Genomic DNA, 20,370 nt, shown 5'->3' with positions numbered 1-20,370 from the left:
TTGGGCTATTTCCAAAACTTGAGTTAATTGCTCTCACATTCAACTGATCAATTTGGGCTCAAAACTGGTTTCCTGGTTTGACATGTCACATGACTGACAGAGAGAACTGAGGTGGCATTTTAGACTGGGTACAAAAAGGTTAGCTTAATGAAATTATTCCAAACATCTCCTCTACATTATTTACTAATCAACTTCAAGGTAGCCTAGGACAAAATTCTGTTATAGCACATGTAGTTTACTTCTATATATTTCTTTCTCATCTTGAGAATCAAATTATATGGTGATATCTAGTCACACTCATTGGGGATACTTATAAAAATAGTGGAGGCAGGGACATATTAGGAAGTGAAAAGAGACAAGAAAGGTAAAGCAAAGTCTGAGCAAAGAGGATTTTAAAATACAGGCTTAGGTGAGATAAAAAAAAAAAAAAAATGAGCCTTTATTCCTTCATTTCCCTGTGGGGAGGTTGCCCAGATGTTTAAAAGTAACATTTGGAGCCAGGATGGAAATGTTTTGCTCTGTTCTGGTGAGGTTAAAATTGGAGTAACTCTGGGCTAGGAACAGGGTTTTTGATAAATAGCTTAACATGTGTACAATGAATATTACATTAATACACTAAAAAGTGATTAGCATTCAGTAAAATCTGCCTATAAACATTTTAATATTGTATGAGGCACATAGTAGGTACACAATGAATGTTATCTCTATTCTTTTTTACTCAGCCATGGCTTAACATGTGTACGATGAATATTACATTAATACACTGAAAAGTGATGAGCATTCAATAAAATCTGCCTATAAATATTTTAATATTGTATGAGGCACATAGTGGGTACACAATAAATATTATCTTTATTCTTTTTTACTCAGCCATGGTGCACTTAATAACTAAAGGATCCCATAGATCTTCTGAGTCAAGTTTGCAAGTTACTCTGTGTCTCTGTGAAACCTAGGAAGTAGCAGTCAAGAACATGAGTCCTAAAATCAAAAGGACAATGACCATTTGAGTGAAGTCCAGATGGAGGAGTAGAGGGAGACCATGAAGGAGGGACCCCTCATCATGCATCTTAACTACAACAAAATAAAATTAATTTATAAGAATCTCAAACTTGTTAAAGGAGGAAAATCCTGAAAATGTTCTAGTTGGTAAAGGATAACAATTGGAAATTGTTTATTTAAAATGTTACTGGCAACTGTTATTTAATATGCTGCCTTTATTGTCTTATTTCTGTAACTACAGGAGGCTTTCATATCCTTCCTCATGATTTCTGCTCTACCAATCCTTTTATATATATATATATATATATATATATATATATATATATATATATATATACCATTTTAAGTTTCTCAAATGAAAACTTTCTTTTCATAGGAGATTCTAGGAATAAACTCCGAGGTAGAAACTGCTTTTATAGGAATATGAAGCTGCCATTTTGGCTTTGGCAGACCCAATTTTATTGGTAATAATTAGAGATCCACCTTCTTATTTAGAAAGTAGGTAGGGTTCCCACGTTAAATATAGGACACCCAGTCAAACGTGAATTTCAGCTAAACAATGAATAATTTTTAGTATAAGTATGTCCCAAATATTGCCTGGGACATACTTATACTAAAAAAGAATTTATCACCACAGCAACAAACCTCAAAACAAACTATATACAAACTATATAAATAGTCCAAACAAATAATTGCTTGTGTACGATAGGAAAGCTCACTGAACTTGGAGAGTACTTTGATTTTGTCATGTTCCTCAACTAAAGTATGTTTACTACCTACTTTGGTATTTGCTATGTGTCATAACTAATCATTTTTAAATGCTAAAGGGAACCCAGGATTGCTAGCTCTTGACATAAAGGTGAAAAGACGCAGGTAAATTTCACAGAGATTCACAAGAATCTCACATCCTCATGATAACTTTCTAAATCCTACTCCCGTGAAAGAGAAATTGATGCTAAGATTTTAGACAAATATGCTGAATTTATCCCTCACTTCTAGTGAATTTCTATGATCTATGTAATATGACAAGTTTTACTATTCTAGGAGAATTCTGACATTCCAAAACTTCTTTAAAGGTTTTATTTACTAAACATGTTAAATCATCAGAAATTTAAAAGAGAAAATCTCAATGCCCTTCTAATCTTCTAATTCTCAACACAAAAACCCAATTTGTCTCATGGGCTTTGGGGAAGCAAGAAATATGAGATATTTGTTTGTAGTCAAAACCTGAAACAAAACCCCCCTGACAATCTGATGATGACTTGTGACATGACATTCCTAAAAGAACAGAAGAAAAATAAGTTGTTTGAAATTAGGCTCCACTGAAAATCAGAAAATCTCCTAATTATAATGGCACATATTATATGCATACGTTTCAATAAATACGATTTTAGCTTGGATCCTTTATCATGTGAAATCACTTAATAACCTAGGCAAAGATCCAAGGATTAACAAGAAAAAAAATCATGAAATTCAAGATTTCAGAAGTGTTTTCAGTTCCATTGTCAAGGCCGTTTGAAAAAAAAAAAAGCATAATAGCACCATTCCAATGTGTACCGTAATCCACCTGTATATATCTATTACCACCATACAAAGAAAAAACACAAGAATAAATACTTCATTAAATGTCTTGGTAGTTAATTTTGACCACCTCTATTTCAAAATGCACTATGACTAGCAAAACTTTCAACAAGGGTTATTTTCTGATAGAAAGAAAAGGCTAAGAAAATCATTCTTACAACATTTAAAGTACATTTCATCTATTATCACTTTGTGGAAACAAATAAAAACTATTTTTAATATAATTTTAGCATTTGAGAGCTTTTACTTTTCAAGATGAGGCAGTTGTATGAAAGAAGACATTTTCAACATTGCTAATACATCTTTGGGCTGTTTAGCTTTATTCCTTAACTAACCCTTCTCACAACACACATATGTATAATAACGTATGGGCAATGTATGGGTAGTTTATATCAACTATAAAATATATAAAAGCCTTGTCCTCTCTCCAGCATTGCTCTGGGATGTATTACCAAACAAGCAGATAAGTCTAATGATGAACTGCACAAAATGGTCAGTACTAATAGAGTGGTTTTCTACAAATGTATTACAAAAAGATGAATAAATACTATACATATGAGAACATAGCTATTTTGATGTCACACGTCAAGTAAAGTCCAAAGAGATAAATGTTCATAACTTTAAATCTGTAGGTTTTAGATTAAAAACATAAAGAAATTTTGGAGAAATGACAATGCATTCAGAAAACAGACTAGGTTGAAGGTAAGAGTCTCTTCTTGAGGGTCTAATTAGGTGCCTCCCTCCCTCTGCTTTTTAAAAATTTATCTCATAGAGACACCTTAGCAGAAACTATCAGCTTTGACAGAACACCGAAATCCTGGCAGTGAACCATAAATTGACCATTACCATAAAAAGAGCTGCTAAATGAGAAACCATGTGCTCAGTATAAAACTAATTTCATGCTTTCAAAAGCACACAGTGGCTTCTAGCAAGATAGTGGCCCTGGGACTTGCTGAGACAGATTGGCGAACACAAATGGTTTGCTCCTGATGCGTCTGCTTAGCCAAGCTTTACATGTACTGGCAGTAAACGGGGTTCTCGAATCTTCTGTCAAACGAATACACCCTTATCTATAACTTCAGAGTTGAAAGCTATAGAAAGCTGCCTCAAATAAATTTAGCAGGAAAAACACATACACACATATATAAATACATACCTCATGTGCCATGTTAGCTTCCAATCAAACAAAAATAGATTTCTCTGCAGACTTAACACACTAAACAGACACTTAATAAGCATACTGCTTTGTGAACACATCATAACTCTCAGTCCTTTCTTCTTTAGAACAGCTTCTCATCATGAAGGAATTGGAGTTCGAAGAGCCTAAGCAATAGGACTGCATATACTCGGAGGCTAACTTCGAGCTTGCCTCTATCTAGTTGGCTTGCAAATACTTTATACTTCCAATGCCACAACTGACCTTCCTGGGCAGATGATCTAGTAATTTAACTTTCCAGCTGAGTGTCAGCACTTTATTTACATTTAAGTCATAAAATCTGCTACATTTAAAATGTCACATCTAATTAAAACATGCTTTAGGAAGAAATGTTACTAATTTTCTCCTTCTTTCATTCAGTATACTGTCTCTAAAAATCAATTACTGGAGGTTGTCCAGTGTGTGACAGGTCATAACTTTTAATTATTAATGTCAAGCTTAACAAGGTATCAACTCCAGTATGTAATCCACTTCATTTACTTTCTTAGTTATCTTGTAAACATCACTTGCTTCCTCCTATATATTTTTCACATCAAAGATTCTACAAAGTACATTTAGTTCATAGTCATATATGTGTGTGTGTGTGTAACACATCATAGCACTGCTAATTACCTACTTTCAGTAATGACAGCAAAATTGCATAATATCACTGACTTGTTCTGAATGTTTAAAATGCAAAGGAAGTCACCTACTGTTAAGATGTCCTCGGCAAACAGCTAGCACAGAAAGAAAAGAATGCTATCACACCGTGCATTTAAGGAGTTACTTCCCAATGAAATTAAAGAATCATATATTTTGCTCCTCAGTGTCGCCCTTCAAATCTGTCAGCACGACATGATAAACACAACTGATAACTCCACAGGATTCAACACAGCATAAGAATCTGTTACTGACACACCAGATACCAGATCCAAGTTTTTAGAATAAAAATGCTTACCTCTGCTAGGAAGTCCACTCCACATCCTGGCTGGGCTTTCACCAGCTTTGAGAGCAACCAAGTTGGATAAACAAAACTTCCAGTATGTGACCAGTGTGATGTACAATGCTACCGAGACTTGGCTCCAGCCCTGATTATCTGTGTGACAGTACCACGCTATATCAGCGCAGCTCCAAACCTTCCCAGATGCTGGCTTATTGCACTGCTCATTGAAAATCCTTTACACGCTGGCAACATTTTAGGGAAGGACAAGCACACTGTGAGTCATTTGTAAAGAAAGCAGAGCAATTTCAATTCTATATCTCCACGCGTGCTGCAACCAGAAGCACTGTCAACCTACAAGTCTGAGGTGGATTTATGCCGAGAAACAGGCAACCTAAGCCTTCATTATCAATGCATGAAATCAGCCACTGTGCTCAAATTCAAGCAAACCACAAAAAGGATATGATTATGAAAGGCTCCACAGATTTAGCACCAAACCTTGTGGAATGAAGAATCATCTACTGAAATTGTATAAATGTTAAAAATAGCTCTGGCTTTTCAACAATGAGCAGGATGCAGAGAAGAAATCAGTAGTATATATTATAAGGACTTATAGTAAAAGCTGCAAAAAATCAATAAAGCTGTAGGTTCCTGGGACTTTTCTAGAGAAGAATAAAATCAATAGAGGCTATCACAACAATAACAAAAATATTTCCATATATTTCACATAGATGTCCACTAAAGAGCAAGTTAAATATACTTCAACCCCTAATTGCTTGTTTCTAAATTAAAACAATAATGATAGTAAAAGTGGGCAGGAATATGCTAATACCAGGGCAAAATACTATCCAATTTACTGTAAGACAAATTCTTAAACAATAAAGATTTCAATGTACTCTGTGTAACAAGAAAATAAAGTAAAAGAGTATTTTTAACCCCATATTTTTTGTCTGCTTATTACTTTTTAAAAACTCTATAGCTCATTAAAATCCCCACCCCAGGGACGCCTGGGTGGCTCAGTCAGTTAAGCGTCCGACTTCAGCTCAGATCATGATCTCCTGATTCATGAGTTCAAGTCCCGCACTGGGCTCTGTGCTGACAGCTCAGAGCCTGGAGCCTGCTTCAGATTCTGTGCCTCCCTCTCTGTCCCTCCCCTGCTCGTGCTCTGTCTCTCTCTGTCTCTCAAGAATAAACATTTAAAAAAAATTTCTTTAAATAAATAAAATCCACCCCATCCACCCCCAAATTTACACCTTTACCTTTTACCATCTTTTCTCTTTCAATACTAAAATAGAAGATGCAAGAGCCAGCTGACATACTCTTAAAAAGGTACAAGGTAGAATACCCCAAAAAGTAGCAATAGTGATTTGAGATCACAAAATATAGAGCTTTGAGACGTGCAAAGCGCAAAGCAAAAAGGACATAAAACATTTACCAAAAATTACAATGATAACTGGAAGAAATTCCTCGTAAGTAGAATTGACAAAGAACACATTCAAGGTTCTATTCGGATTTTTAAAGATGGGTTTTAGGCTCTCACTGAGACTCTAATGACAGAACAAATCAGGGTCCAATAAAGGCAATGCTGACCTGAGGACCTTCTGTGAAGGACTGTGGTCAATTCTAGAAATACTACTAGCTCTTAGGTACCACATTTAGTACTGTCTACTAGATCCAAAATGTCTGTGTAAAAATAAGCACTATTCCTAATGCACATTTACGTATCACAGCATTTTGGAGCAACTTTAAACATGGCACCCCCATAGGTGTCCTCCTTATATTTCTACATATATATTTTACTGTTTACAGGCCACTGGTCAGAACTCCTTCCTTGGAGACAGTTATAGACATACACAGAGTAGACATACACACGAGTATGTTTGTGTGTATATACAAGTACATTTTTGTGTGTGTATGTATACAAGCACATTTTTATGTATACATATATATACAAGCATGTTTGTGTGCGTGTGTTTACACACACCCCTACATCACAGGAAAATGCACTCCTCCTTTTGCACTTACTTTTGCAGTTACTCCTGAATTCCATTCATTTGTGCCTCATGATTCACTGATTCAGCAATTGCTCAGGGTTTTCTGTGTGTGTGTGTGTATGTGTGTGTGTGTGTGTGTGTGTGTGCACATGCACTTTTCTAGTCTTAGAAAATTGTTCATGAGATTGTGTGCCTAAAGTTCTTTTTATTATTATCATGCATGCAGCTCCCTAGTAATAAGGTAAATTTTCATAAAAAAATGAGGCCATAATATTTGATTATAGTCCTCAATCCCTAATCTTAAACCTTAGTGCCAGATGCATTTCAGAATTCAAGTGCTTTCAGATTTTAGAAAGATAATACTCTGCATAGAGCATGAATTATATAATGCTTCCAGTGGGGTCTGGGGCGACACTCTATAGTCAGACACAACATTTCTGCAGCAAAACATGTGCATATTCATACTAGATGGGATAAATAAAGTCTATAATTAACCTCATATCAGTTCAGGTCAGGTTTTGCCATCAGTATTAATTATAAAATCTTCTGATTTTCAGGGCTTCTTGGATTGCAAGAATTGCAGGTTAAGAGACTGTGGACCTGTAAAATGTTTACCTAAACTATTATAGGGTTATGGACCAGAAAATGGTACCTAAACAAGTGTTCTCTTGCTTGAGCAAGAGATTTGGTGATTAGCATTGCCTTGATAGGACAGGCAAAAAATACAAGAGAAGGTGCTATTAAGACTGAGACACAAAGTAGAGCAGAGATGGGGCTGTAATGCAAGATGACAAAAGTAGGGCATGGGAGCAGAAAGTAAGAAGCAGCCATTCAGAACCACTGCATCAAGAAAAAAAAAACCATAATTATATCAAATGTTCACTGATTAACTACTTTATACCCAGTAATCTGAAAGGCACTTGCCAAAAATATTTGTTTTAGCAATGTACTTTATAATTTTCAAAAGAAAATTTTAAAAAGAAGAATATATTTTCAGAATGAGGCATGAAACATCTCACTCTCTTGTCAGTGTACCCTGAAACAAAACACCCATAATGTTCAACATCACATATGAAAATGTCACAAACAAAAAATAAACTTCATGAAGTAGAGGTCTCTATTTTATTGTTATATGCTATATACTATTTGGTGTAAGAGTTCTTCAAAATAACTTATAGAAAAAAATGTAGTAATATTCTTTACTTTCAATATTCAAACTGTTTGACTTTAAAACCCATTTTTAAAAAGAATATTCCTCTCCCCCAAAACATGAATATTATGTTGTATTTACTTGGAGTTGTCCTATCAGTATATTTCTCAAATAAATCATTTTTTAAATTATGTACATTAAAGAACTTTAAGATAGCATTGACCCTGGACTTGAGACTTTGGGCCTGTAGAATATTCATCATCTTCTAAGAGATGGTGGTCAAACAGTACCAAGTTACACTTATATAGGATGAATAAGTCTAGAGAGCTGAGGTATAGTATGCTGACTAGAATTACCAATACTATATTGAGTACTGGAATTTTGCTAAGAGAGTAGATTTCAGTTGTTCTCAACACACACACACACACACACACACACACACACACACACACAAAGTGATTATATTTGGAGATGGATATATTAATGAGCTTGACTACAGCAATCATTTCACTATGTAGATGTGTATCAAATCATGTGGTACACCTTAAATATATACAATTTTTATTTTTAAAAAAGACTATACATATACCATCTAAAAAGAAGAGCATTTCTTGGGTGGCTTTTGGGGCCCAGACTTGCAGTGGAAAGGAGTCCCAGAGGTGTTTATGAGAACACTGGTCTTCCTATTTACTGTACAAAGTACAACAGAATGTGTGGCTCTAATCTTAGTATCTAGAATATGACCATATTCAAAGTCATTTTCCATGTGAAGAAGGAAACCATTTATTCATTTTGACAGTACAACATAATTTAGTGAATTCTTTCTTTAGTAACCAAAATAGTACCCTGGGGGTTTGCTGGAGTTATTGCAGCTTCTAAAAGTAAGTAACTATCCAGAGTGGGTAACTCCCCAGGATCAAAATCAGTATCTCCTTACACCTTTTACATCATGTCCACATAAGAACAAATAAACATCTGGTGTCTACAGGTCAAGAGTCTCTGGATTGCAAGACAGGCTCACTAGAGGGCAAACTCTTGAAATGAAGTGGGTCAACATGATATGAATGCCACTGCACTCAGGCCATAAAACAAAACAAAACAAAACAAAACCCCACAATAACCAGCCCACCAGCTCCTCCAAACTCATCAGGTAAACAGGAGAAGAGCAAACTTGTTCACAGTGGGCCGAAGAACCAGCTCCAGAAAAAACATAAGTGCAAAGATGAACACCAACCCCATGGTCAGTTATCACATTCCACAGGCATGTCTAATTTCAAACAATGTCCAAGAGCCTCCTTGGCTATGATGTTGTCAAGGGCATGAAAGCAGAACATCCATGTGAAGAAATCTGGTCAGTCAGGATGACAACACATTCAACTCACCATGTGAAACTGAACTTACTAATTTTAAATTCCTGCTAAGCCAGCTATCAAAAGCCTTTCTCCACAGATTAGTTCAAAATAGGTAACACACACACACACACACACACACACACACACACACACACACACACATACACACACACACACACAACCAGGTAACAGATTTTAAGTTGGCCTTTGATAATTCTCATCACTCAGCCACCCAAACACTTGCCATCATTGTCTAAGATTCAATTCCACACTGAAAAGTGTTGGTATTTGGTTTTTAAAATCTAAATGCCAAGACTTGATATAAAATAACTCTTAAAAGTTCATAGTCCAAAGAATTCTTAAAGCAAAAGATCATCTGTCCTCACTAAAAGGGCCAGCCACTCCTTTTAATTCTTTATTTAAAAAAGTCCCTTTCAAACTCTTATATATGTCAATTCCGTAGAGTTCTATATTTATATGATGGGCCCCTTGTTTATAGTTTTTAACCACGTGCACAGAATATAGAATTGTTCTATAATGACTTTTTGAGGTCTACCTTAAAATGTTCTAGAATTCTGACACCATCCAAAATGGCTGGGGTTCTGTCTCAAAGTATTTGGGAGACTGGAGTTATAACTTGAGACATCATCCTATTTCTGAATTGCTCTACTCTCATTATAAGGACCCTCAATAAGCCCAAATCTCAGTTGAATTTACCTGGAGAGTACCCATGTGTGGCACTAACTCTATTCCTGTTTTGAAGAATAGACTTAAGCTAGGATTTTGTAAAATACTTGAAAACTTATAATGATCAATTCTGGCCAAGACAAAGAGTCAAAAAAGTATATTAATATTGCTTCTACTGTATCATCACTGGGTCTAAATTATTCTAAGTAAGAGAAAATTCCTGGGCCCTATCAATAGGAATATATGCTAAAGACAGCAAATGTCCTCTTCTTAAGAATCCAATTTGGTATACCTCAACCAAGATCCTTTCCCTTCTAAATCTGGTTTTCCTATGGAAAATTATAGGAAGTCATATGGACTCTATCTACTGACTGGGTTGTATAATAATTGTTCCATGAAAAGATTTTTATGGACTTACAATTAAGAGGTCTAGGGAAATAAGTGCATTATAAATAATTTAACCCATCTGCTTCCTTAGTGAAATGCGTTTCTTACCTAGTGCACTTACTCACAGGAACTCACTGATACTCCCTCAATGATATGTTATACTTTCATCATAGTACCTATATTTTGCAAAAGATTTCTCAGTTAAATGATAAATGCCAAACTGACTTATCAAAAATGAAAAAGCAAGCATCTTAAACCATGTTTCTACTGCAAAAGTAGGACATTATCATATTGATGAATTCCAACTCTATCTCTGCATCTACCACATAAACCTAGGTTTGCATCATCAAACATTAATGTTCATATCTAATATCTCTTAAAATGAACTACAACTTTTTTTTCCAGACAGGGAACAATATATGATATTTAAGCATTAATTTTTATTACTGAAAAGTGAAGAAAAATCTCCTCTGAACGTGACCTTTTCTCTCTCCCTCCCACCCTCTGTCAGGTGTCTGGAGCGTGCGTGTTCACACATGTGCAGGCACACAGACCCCTGAGATATCTCCCCTACAGATTTTGCCTAATGCATAGAAGATGCTCAAAAAGTCTGTCAAACGAGCATGCTCCTGCCCACACATGCATGTTCGCATAAATGCTCACCCCTTTGTATTTCTTTGCTTTCCATATTCATTAATGAGTTCCAGCAAAATATTGTGGGGTTAGGAATGAGGAAAATATCTTACTTTCGATATACTTGTGGCACCATCTTGTGGTGATTCTACAGTGTTACTATTTCAAGTTTACTTTCTAAAGTTCAAAATTGTCTGAGAAAAACACTTTTTGAGGATAAATTTTCATTTTAAATATATAGGAGAGGCAGTGTAAGAAATTTGGCCTAGGAATTTAAAAATCCACCCACATATTTTAAGTTATAATACCTATCACAATGTCTTGACCCTAGAAGCTGATTCTTATATGTAAAATAGGAATGCAAATAAGAGATTAGAAGGGAGGGGGAAAAACAGCTGAGGATCACCGAGGATCCTGGAGGCACCAAAGAGAGAAGCAGAGAATATGGCAGCAAAGAAGAGGATACGTTATACAACACTCCAACCCACAACCCATTTTCTGATCTTGCTCTCCATTTCCACCTCCAAATAATTACTTCTACTTCCTGCTGCAAAATCACCTGGTTATATCATTCTTACCTTTCCTCTACCTGCTCCCAAAGTGTCCTCAAGTTAAAATATACTCAAACTTGGGGCACCTTGATGGCTCAGTTGGTTGGGCACCCAACTTCTACTCAGGTCATGATCTCACGGCTTGTGGGTTCGAGCCCTGCATTGGGCTCTGTGCTGACAGCTCAGAGTCTGGAGCCTACTTTAGATTCTGTGTCTCCCTCTCTCTGCCCCTCCCCTACTCATGCTCTGCCTCTCCCTGTCTCAAAAATAAATAAACATTAAAAACTGTTTTTAAAAAATCTACTCAAACTCAGTACAGAATTTCTAAAGCCAAATCAAAGATGCCACTTCTCACTTTAAGAGGCAGAATCTATTTTTCCACCATTTGAGTCTGGACTGGTCTTGTGACTAGCTCTGACCAAAAGAACACAGTGGTTGCACCTTCTACTCTTGCTGTTTTTGCAGTACTGTTCTGTGACTCAGAGTAACAAAGCCTAGTCTAAGTAACTGGAAAAGGAGAGTCTCCTGGCAAGAAAGCTCTAGTATACAGCCAGCACCACACGTGTGTGTGAGGTGATCATAGACCATCCAACCCAGTTGACTGCAGCTGCATGAGTGACCTCTGGTGAGTCCAGGGCAAGGACCACCAGTTCTAATCTTTGACCCCAGAGAATCATGATTAAAATAAAGCATTGTTTAAAAAAAATATCTAAAGACTTCTATTATGCCACATTCTCTTGTGTCTCCTTCTGATTTTCTCACTCAGTTTCAGCCACATCTCAGCTTTTTGGATATGCCAAACTGTTTCTCGGTTTAAGATTTTCAACATTCCCTTTACTGCCTTTGAATCAATGTTTCTCTACTCTCTTTGCTTGACTAACTCTTGTTTAGTCTTAAAAACTTAACCTTCAATGAGATTAGAAATTTGTTTCGGGGGCGCCTGGGTGGCTCAGTTGGTTAGGTGTCCGACTTTGGCTCAGGTCATGATCTTGTGGTCCATGAGTTCGAGCCCCGCGTTGGGCTCTGTGCTGACAGCTCAGAGCCTGAAGCCTGTTTTAGATTCTGTGTCTCCCTCTCTCTCTGACCCTCCCCCTTCATGTTCTGTCTCTCTCTGTCTCAAAAATAAATAAACATTAAAAAAATGAAATTTGTTTGGAATTAATTGAAGGTGAGAAAGAAAATGGGCAGTTCAGTTAGTAGCAACCAGGAAAACCAAACATTAGATAACAAGAAAGTAATCATGAATTCTTTTCATTTTTACTTCATGAAGGATTTGTTGCAAAAAGTTATGAGAGGTAATACAGAGTGCTAAAAAGATCTTAGACTTTGAATCCTTGTGTGGCCTTTGGAAAGGCCTCCATATCTTTCTAAGTTTCTTATCTATAACATGAGGAGAGTCATACTTATCGTGTTGGGTTGTGAAAACTAACATTATTTTAGTCTTTCCATGATAATTCCTATCTCCAGTGCACCTCAAATCATATACAAATGTGTCTCTCCTAAGATAGTTTGGCACAACCTTCATAATCTGGGCCTGACCTTTCATAGTTTTAAATATTATTTGTGCCAAATAAGTGCCAACTGCAGGATCAGAGGTCACACCCTAAGAAAGAATCCCTTCCCATTCTGAGGAAATACGGGTTCAAAAAACCTCAGAATACAATCAATTCTCCCCACCATAATCCTTGGGAGCAATTTGATTCTCCATGACAGGCATAAATGTTCCTTGAAAACACAAGGAGAATAAAATGTGAAGTTAACATTTACTACTCTGTCTGGTGATTTACATACATCTGATTGGATAGGGTGGGTATCAGAATATCACGTATCCCTAACTGATATGTGGGGAAAGCTACTGGGCAGCAATGCTGGTACATTCAGAGAGAGAACTTACGGCTTCTCTTTTCTGATTCAACTTCACATCAGGTACACTGTCTGAGCAGTAACCTATACAAGTTCTGCCCAACATAACATATTCATAGATGGAAGGCAATAACATCGTGGTAAGGAATCAGGCCACAGAATTAGGCCAGCTTGTTCCAAATCCTGGCCTTGCTTCTTCTGGTTACTACCTAACCTCTTCCTTCCTTATTTGCATTATATGTAATAATAATACGTTCCTCACAAATCTGTTTTGAGAATTTAAATAAGGTAATCTCCTTAGCACAATATGTGGCACAAGGTAAAGCCTCATTCACCCACTTAACCACAGCCTTTGGGTCTACCTTCACTGTGTTTATGATACTGTAGAACGTACAGAGTTGCTTATAAGGCTCCCGGTTAGAGGTAAGGTTTGGTTGAAAGGGTTGTGGGGACGAGTCACTCTATTTTCAAGACACTGTCTATTTCCATGGGTCAGTGGGTGTCCCAGGAGAAGACAAGGAACATAAGGCCATCCTTCTCTTTCCTAATTTCCAATTATATTTTTATCTAAGTTTAGAAGCTCCTTGTCTGGGTATAAATCCTCCTCAATGGGTTAGATGGTATTCTCAAAGTGTGATTTCATACCAGGAGCTTCTGCTGAGAATTTGTTAGAAATGCAAGTTCTCAGGTTCTACTCAGGCCTACTGAATCAGAGACTTTAGGGATGGAGCCCAGCAATCTGCATTCTAACACACCTTTCAGGTGATTCTGATGCATGCTAAAATTTGAGAACCACTGAATTAGATAATCAGTTATTCATACATCCATTGCTTTCAATTTTTAAAGTTCAAATCCCCCTCAGAGAATTAGAATGGTAAATGGCATAGGAATGGTGGGGAAATATCACAGCTATAGGCACTGATGATAAAGAATAGATCCCAGCCTTTGACAGCAGAGGGCAAGGTGAGCATCACTAGCCATCTACATAGAGGAGAAATGTGGTCAGTTTTATCTGGACTTAGGAAATTGTACATGGATTGTGGAAAATAATCTCTGCACAGTCATGTGGTATCCTAGGGAAACAAAACAACACCAAGCTGAGGTAACTGGACTACATGTGGGGGGGGGGGGGGGGCGCTCCTGGTTGTTGTAAACCAGAGTGGTATAGAAGAACTAAGCAGAACCCTGAATTCCAGCAGTTGCCCCTGAATTTTTTATGAGTTTGGGCAGCTGTGTTTTTCCTATGCTCCCATGGGACAAAGAAGACTCGACTGTTCTACCTACTTTCCACAGGCCTGAGGGAATCTTCCCTCCTTTTCATCTAATCACACTTCATTCCAATAATAAACTATTTCTAGCTTGTTCCTATGTGCATTTACATTGCCATCATTTCTATTTGGAATGTTGTTTTTCCTTGAATAACCTGAAACTCATCTTTGAATATTCACCACAAATACCACCTCTTCTGGGAAGCTGTCCCTGACCTCTGGAAAGTTAACCATTCCTTTCTTTGTGCCAATGCATCTTAAATAGATCTATAATCATTCTTAGCATATCATATTGTCATTCATTTATTTAGATACCTATCTGGACACTTATGAAAAGGACATTGTGTTTTATTAATCTCTGTGGACAACCTGAAAATATTTAAAAAGCAAAACCCCCAAATTTGTGTTCATTATCATCTCTAATAATGCTACTAGAAGACTGGGTAATTTAGTAGTCACCTTTATTATGAGTTTTTAACTGAAATTTTATCGAGATGATTAAAGATTCACATGCAGTTGTATGAAATAATATAAGGGGTTCCCTTGAACTCATTCCACCTTCCACTGATGGTAACATTTTATAAACCTACAGAAAAGTATCACAGTCTTGACAAGGATACCATCTACCAATCTTACTCAGATTTCCCCAGTTTTACTTGTATTCCTTTGTGAGTATGTTTATCACCTGTGTAGGTTCACATCCCCACCACCACAGGATCCCTCATAATCCCTCTTTCATAATCACACCCACTTACCTCCTGAAATCTGTCCCCATCCCTAACCCCACTAATATGTTCTCCATTCCTAAAACTTGGTCATTTCAAAAATGTTTCACAATGGAATCATACAGTATGTAACCTTATGGGATTGACTTTTTTCACACTGCATAATTCCCTAGAGTTTCTTCCAAGTTGTTGTGTACATCAGTAGTTCATTCCTTTTTATTATAGAGTAGTATTCCAAGTATGGGTGTACTACAGTTTAACATTTCACCCTCAAAAGATATCCACACCAATCCTGGAAACCTGCGAACATTACCTTATCTGAAAAAAAAGGAGCTTTGCAGATGTAAGTTAAGGATTTTGAAATGAGAAAATCATGAATTCTTCAGTGGTTCCTAAATCCAACTGTAAGTGTCCTTATGAGAGAGAAGTAGATGGAGATTGTAAATAGACCAAAGAGGAGAGGACACAGATACACAGAGGAGAAAATGATGTGAAAACAGAGGCAGAGATTGGAGCGGTGTAGCCTCAAGCCCAGGATTGCCCAGGCAGTCACTAGAGGGTGGAGGATATAGGCAATTGATTCTCTGTAGTGCCCCTGAAGGTTAATGCAGCGCTGCCAAATTCAGACTTTTAGACCCCAGAATTTTGAAAGAATATATTCTATTGTCTTAGACCAAATTTGTGGTCATTTGTTACAGAAGCCTCAGGAAACTAATAGAATTGTTTATAGTTTATGACTATTACAAATAATGCTACTCTAAACATTCATATACAGGTTGTTGTGGGAATATATTTCAGTTCCCTGGAATAAATTCCCAGGAGTACAATTGCTGGGTTGAATGGTAAATATATGTTTCGTTTTATAAGAAACTTCCCAACTATTTTCTAGAGTGGCTATATCATTTTACATTCCCATTAGCAATGTGTGAGTGATCCATTTTCTCCTCATCCTTGCCAACATTGGTGTTGTCACTATTTCTTGCTTTAGCCATTCTCATAGATACATATTAAAATCTTATTGTGATATCACATTGCATTTCCCCAATGACTAATGAGGTTGAACATCTTTTCATCTGTATATGCTCTTCAGTGAAATTTCTGTTCTGATCTTTTGCCTATTTCATAATTGATTTTTTTTTACTGTTGAATTTTGAGAACTTTTTATATATTCTAGATACTAGTCCTATGTTGAATATACGGCTTACAAATATTCTTTACCATCTGTAGCTTATATTTTCATCCTCTTCACATGATAGTTAACAAAGCACAAGTTTTTAATTTTGTATGAAGTCCAGTTGATCCATATTTCTCTTACGGATTATGTTCTTGGTGCTAAGTCATAACTTTTTGCCTAGCCTTAGGTCCCAGATATTTTCTTCTATTTTTTCCTTTAGAATTTTTATATTTTTATGTTTTATATGCAAATCTGTGATACACTGTGGTTTAATTTTTGTATATGGCATAAATTTAGGTGAAATTTCTTTCTTTTTTTTTTTTTTTCATCTATGGATATCCAATTGCTCTAGCAACATTTGTTGAAAAAGCTATCTTTTCCTCCATTCTAATGCTCTTGCACCTCTGTCAAAAATCAATTGAGCATAAGTGTATAGATCCATTTCTGGGTTCTGTTGCTCTTTCTGTTGATCTATACCTATACCTCTTTTAAAATAACACTGCCTTGATTACTTTAGCCATATAGTAAGCCTTGATATTGGGTATAGATTTTTCCTGCTCTATTATTCTTTGTCAAGATTTAGCTATTCTAGAACCTGACTTCTTCCATATAATTTTAGAATAAGCTTGTCTATGTTTACAAAAAACCTTGCTGGGGGTTTCGATAGGAATTGCATAAAATGTATGGGTTAATTTAGGGAGCTGATATCTTAACTATGCTGAGTTTTCCAATCCATGAATATGGTATGTTTCTCCATTTACTTAGGTCTTCACATCTTTTCTCAACATTTTGTAATTTTCAGCATATAGATCCTTTATATCTTTAAACTGTAAATCTAAGTATTTTGTCTTACTAGATGTGATTATGATATTGTGTTTAAATTTCAGTTTCCATATGTTTATTTTTAGTATATAAAGATGAAATTGATTTTTGCATGTTGATTCTCTATTCTGAAATCCTGCTAAACTCACTTAATAGTTTTAGGAATTCTTTCATAGACTCTTTAGGATTGATATATATAGACCATAATGTCATCTGAAGTGAGACAGTCTTATGTCTTCCTTTCCAATATGTACACCTTTTATTTATTTATGCTTGCCTTATTATGGTGATTAGAATTTCCAGTACTGTGTTGAATGAGATGAGAATGGACACCCTTATCTTGCTCTTTTTTAATTTTGTCAGTTTCAAAAATTTAATTCCAGTATAATTAACATACAGTGCTATATTAATTTCAGGCGTAAAATATACTAATTCAACAATTCTATACATTGCTCAGTGCTCATCATGGTAAGTGTGCTCTTTAATCCCCAACACCTATTTCACCTATCCCTTTACCCACCTCCCCTCTGTAACCATCAGTTTGTTCATCTGTTTCTTGGTTTGTCTCTTTTTTTCTTCATTTTGTTTCTTAAATTCCACATTTGCGTGAAATCATTGTACTTGTAATTCTCTGACTCATTTTACTTAGCATTATACTCTCTAACTCCATCCATGCTATTACAAATGGCAAGATTTCATTCTTTTTTGGCTGAATAATATTCCATGGTACCACATCTTCTTTAGTCATTCATCTATCAATGGACACTGGGGCTGTTTCCATAATTTGGCTATTATAAATAATGTTGCAATAAACATGGGGGTGCATATATCCTTTCAAATTAGTGTTTTTGTATTGTTTGGGTAAATACCTAATAGAATGATTACTGGATCATAAGGTAGTTATACTTTTAACTTTTTGAAGAATCTCCATACTGTTTTCCACAGTGGCTGCATCAGTTTGCCTTCCTCGCAATAGTTAAAAGGGATCCTTTTTCTCCATATCCATGCAAACACTTGTAGTTTCTTGTATTTTTTATTTTAGCCATTCTGACAGGTGTGTAGTGATATCTCGTTGTAGTTTTGATTTGCATTTCCATGATAATGAGTGATGTTGAGCATCTTTCCATGTGTCTGTTGGCCATCTGTAGGTTTTTTTCTGGAGAAATTTCTGTTCATGTCTTCTGCCCAGTTTTTAATTGGGTTGTTTTTTTGGGTGTTGAGTTGTATAAGTTCTTTATATGTTTTGGATTCTAACCCTTTATCAGATATGTCATTTGCAAACATCTTCTCCCATTCAGTAGGTTGTCTTTCAGTTTTGTTGATCGTTTTCTCCACTGTGCAGAAGCTTTTTATTTTGATGAAATCCCAATAATTTATTTTTGCTTTTATTTCCCTTGCCTTAGGAGACATATCTAGAAAAATGTTGCTATGGATGATGTCAGAGACATTACTGCCTATAATCTCTTCTAGTATTTTTATGGTTTCAGGTCTCCCATTTACATCTTTAATTGATGTTGAGTTTATTTTTGTGTGTGATGTAAGAAAGTGGTCCAGTTTCATTCTTTTGCATGTTGTTCAATTTTCCCAACACCATTTGTTAAAGATACTCATTTTCTTTTTCCCATTGTATATCCTTGCTTCTTCTGTTGGAGACTAATTCAACATATAATCATGGGTTTGTCTCTGAGCTTTCTATCTTGTTCCATTGATCCATGTGTCTATTTTTGTGCCAGTACCATGCTGTTTTGATTACTACAGCTTTGTAATGTAATTTGAAATCTGGAACTGTGATGCCTCCAGTTTAGTTTTTCTTCCTCAAAATTGTTTTGGTTATTCAGGGTATTTTGTGGTTCCATACAGATTTTACTATTATTTGTTCTAGTTATGTGAAAAATGCTCTTTGTATTTTGATAGGGATTGCATTAAATATATACATTGCTTTGGGCAATATGGACATTTCAATATTTGTTCTTCCTATTCATGAGCATGGAATATCTTTCCATTTGTTTCTGTCATCTTGAATTTCTTTCATCAGTATTATACAGTTTTCAGACTATAAGACTTTTACCTTCTTGGTTAAGTTTATTTATAGGTATTTTATTATTTTTGTGTAATAGTAAATGGGAGTGTTTCTTAATCTTTCTATTGTTTCATTATTAGTGCATAGAAGTGCAAGGGATTTCTGTACATTGATTTTTGTATTCTGTGACCTTCCTGAATTCATTTACCAGTTCTATCAGCTCTAGTAGTGTTTATACATTTAAATATATAAACTGAGTAAAGTCTTTAGGGTTTTCTCATCTTATGTGCAAATAGTGAAAGTTTTACTTCTTCCTTACCTATTTGAATGCCTTTTATTCCTTTCTTTTGTTTGCTGTGGCTAAGATTTCCAGTACTATGTTGAATAAAAGTAGTAAGAGTGCAAATCCTTGTCTTGTTCCTGATCTTAGGAAGAAAGCTCTCAGTTTTTCCCAATTGAGTATGATATCAGCTGAGGGTTTTTCATATATGGACTTTATTGTGTTGAGGTATGTTCTCTCTAACCCTATTTTATTGAAGGTTTTTATTATGAATGGATGTTGTACATTGTCAAATGCTTTTTCTGCATTTACTGAAATGATCATAATTTTTTAATATTTTCTCTTTTTGATGTGATGTATCATATTGATTACATTTGCAAATATTGAACCAGTCTTGCAACCCAGGAATAAATCCCACTTGGTCATGGTGAATGATTTTTTTAAATATATATTGTTGGATTCATTTTGCTAACATTTTGTTGAGGATTTTTGCATCTATGCTCATCAGAGATATTGGCCGTAGCTCTCTTTTTTTTGTAGTGTGTTTATCTGGTTTTGGTATCAGGATAATGCATGTCTCATAGGACGAATTTGAAAGTTTTCCTTCCTCTTCAATGTTTTGTAATAGTTGGAGAAGATTAAATATTAACTGTTCTTTAAATGTTTGGTAGAATTCACCTGTGAAGCCAGCTGGTCCTGGACCTTTGCTTGTTGGGAGCTTTTTGATTACTGATTCAATTTCACTGCCA

The 20,370-nt window shown here is 35.7% G+C and overlaps 1 protein-coding gene across 5 annotated transcripts in view; it reads right to left on the bottom strand.

The window, feature by feature from the left end:
- ZNF385B (zinc finger protein 385B) overlaps positions 1-20,370 on the bottom strand; it is a 400,092-nt gene that overhangs the window by 283,426 nt on the left and 96,296 nt on the right. Inside the window, exon 4 of one of the 5 annotated variants that reach the window (XM_053907268.1) lies at positions 4,734-4,871. The exons of 3 other annotated variants lie outside the window; for them this stretch is intronic. In XM_053907268.1, the coding sequence (XP_053763243.1) occupies positions 4,734-4,871 (138 nt within the window). Of the gene's footprint in view, positions 1-4,733; positions 4,895-20,370 lie in introns of those variants that run through there. One more of the 5 variants, XM_019460981.2, reaches the window with a different exon arrangement.

Source organism: Panthera pardus, unplaced genomic scaffold (genome assembly GCF_024362965.1).
Source record: "Panthera pardus isolate Hobbes unplaced genomic scaffold, ASM2436296v1 HiC_scaffold_10, whole genome shotgun sequence".
Classification (NCBI taxonomy): domain Eukaryota; kingdom Metazoa; phylum Chordata; class Mammalia; order Carnivora; family Felidae; genus Panthera; species Panthera pardus.
Note: the sequence above shows the minus strand (reverse complement) of the source record. Positions and strands in the feature narration are given on the sequence as shown.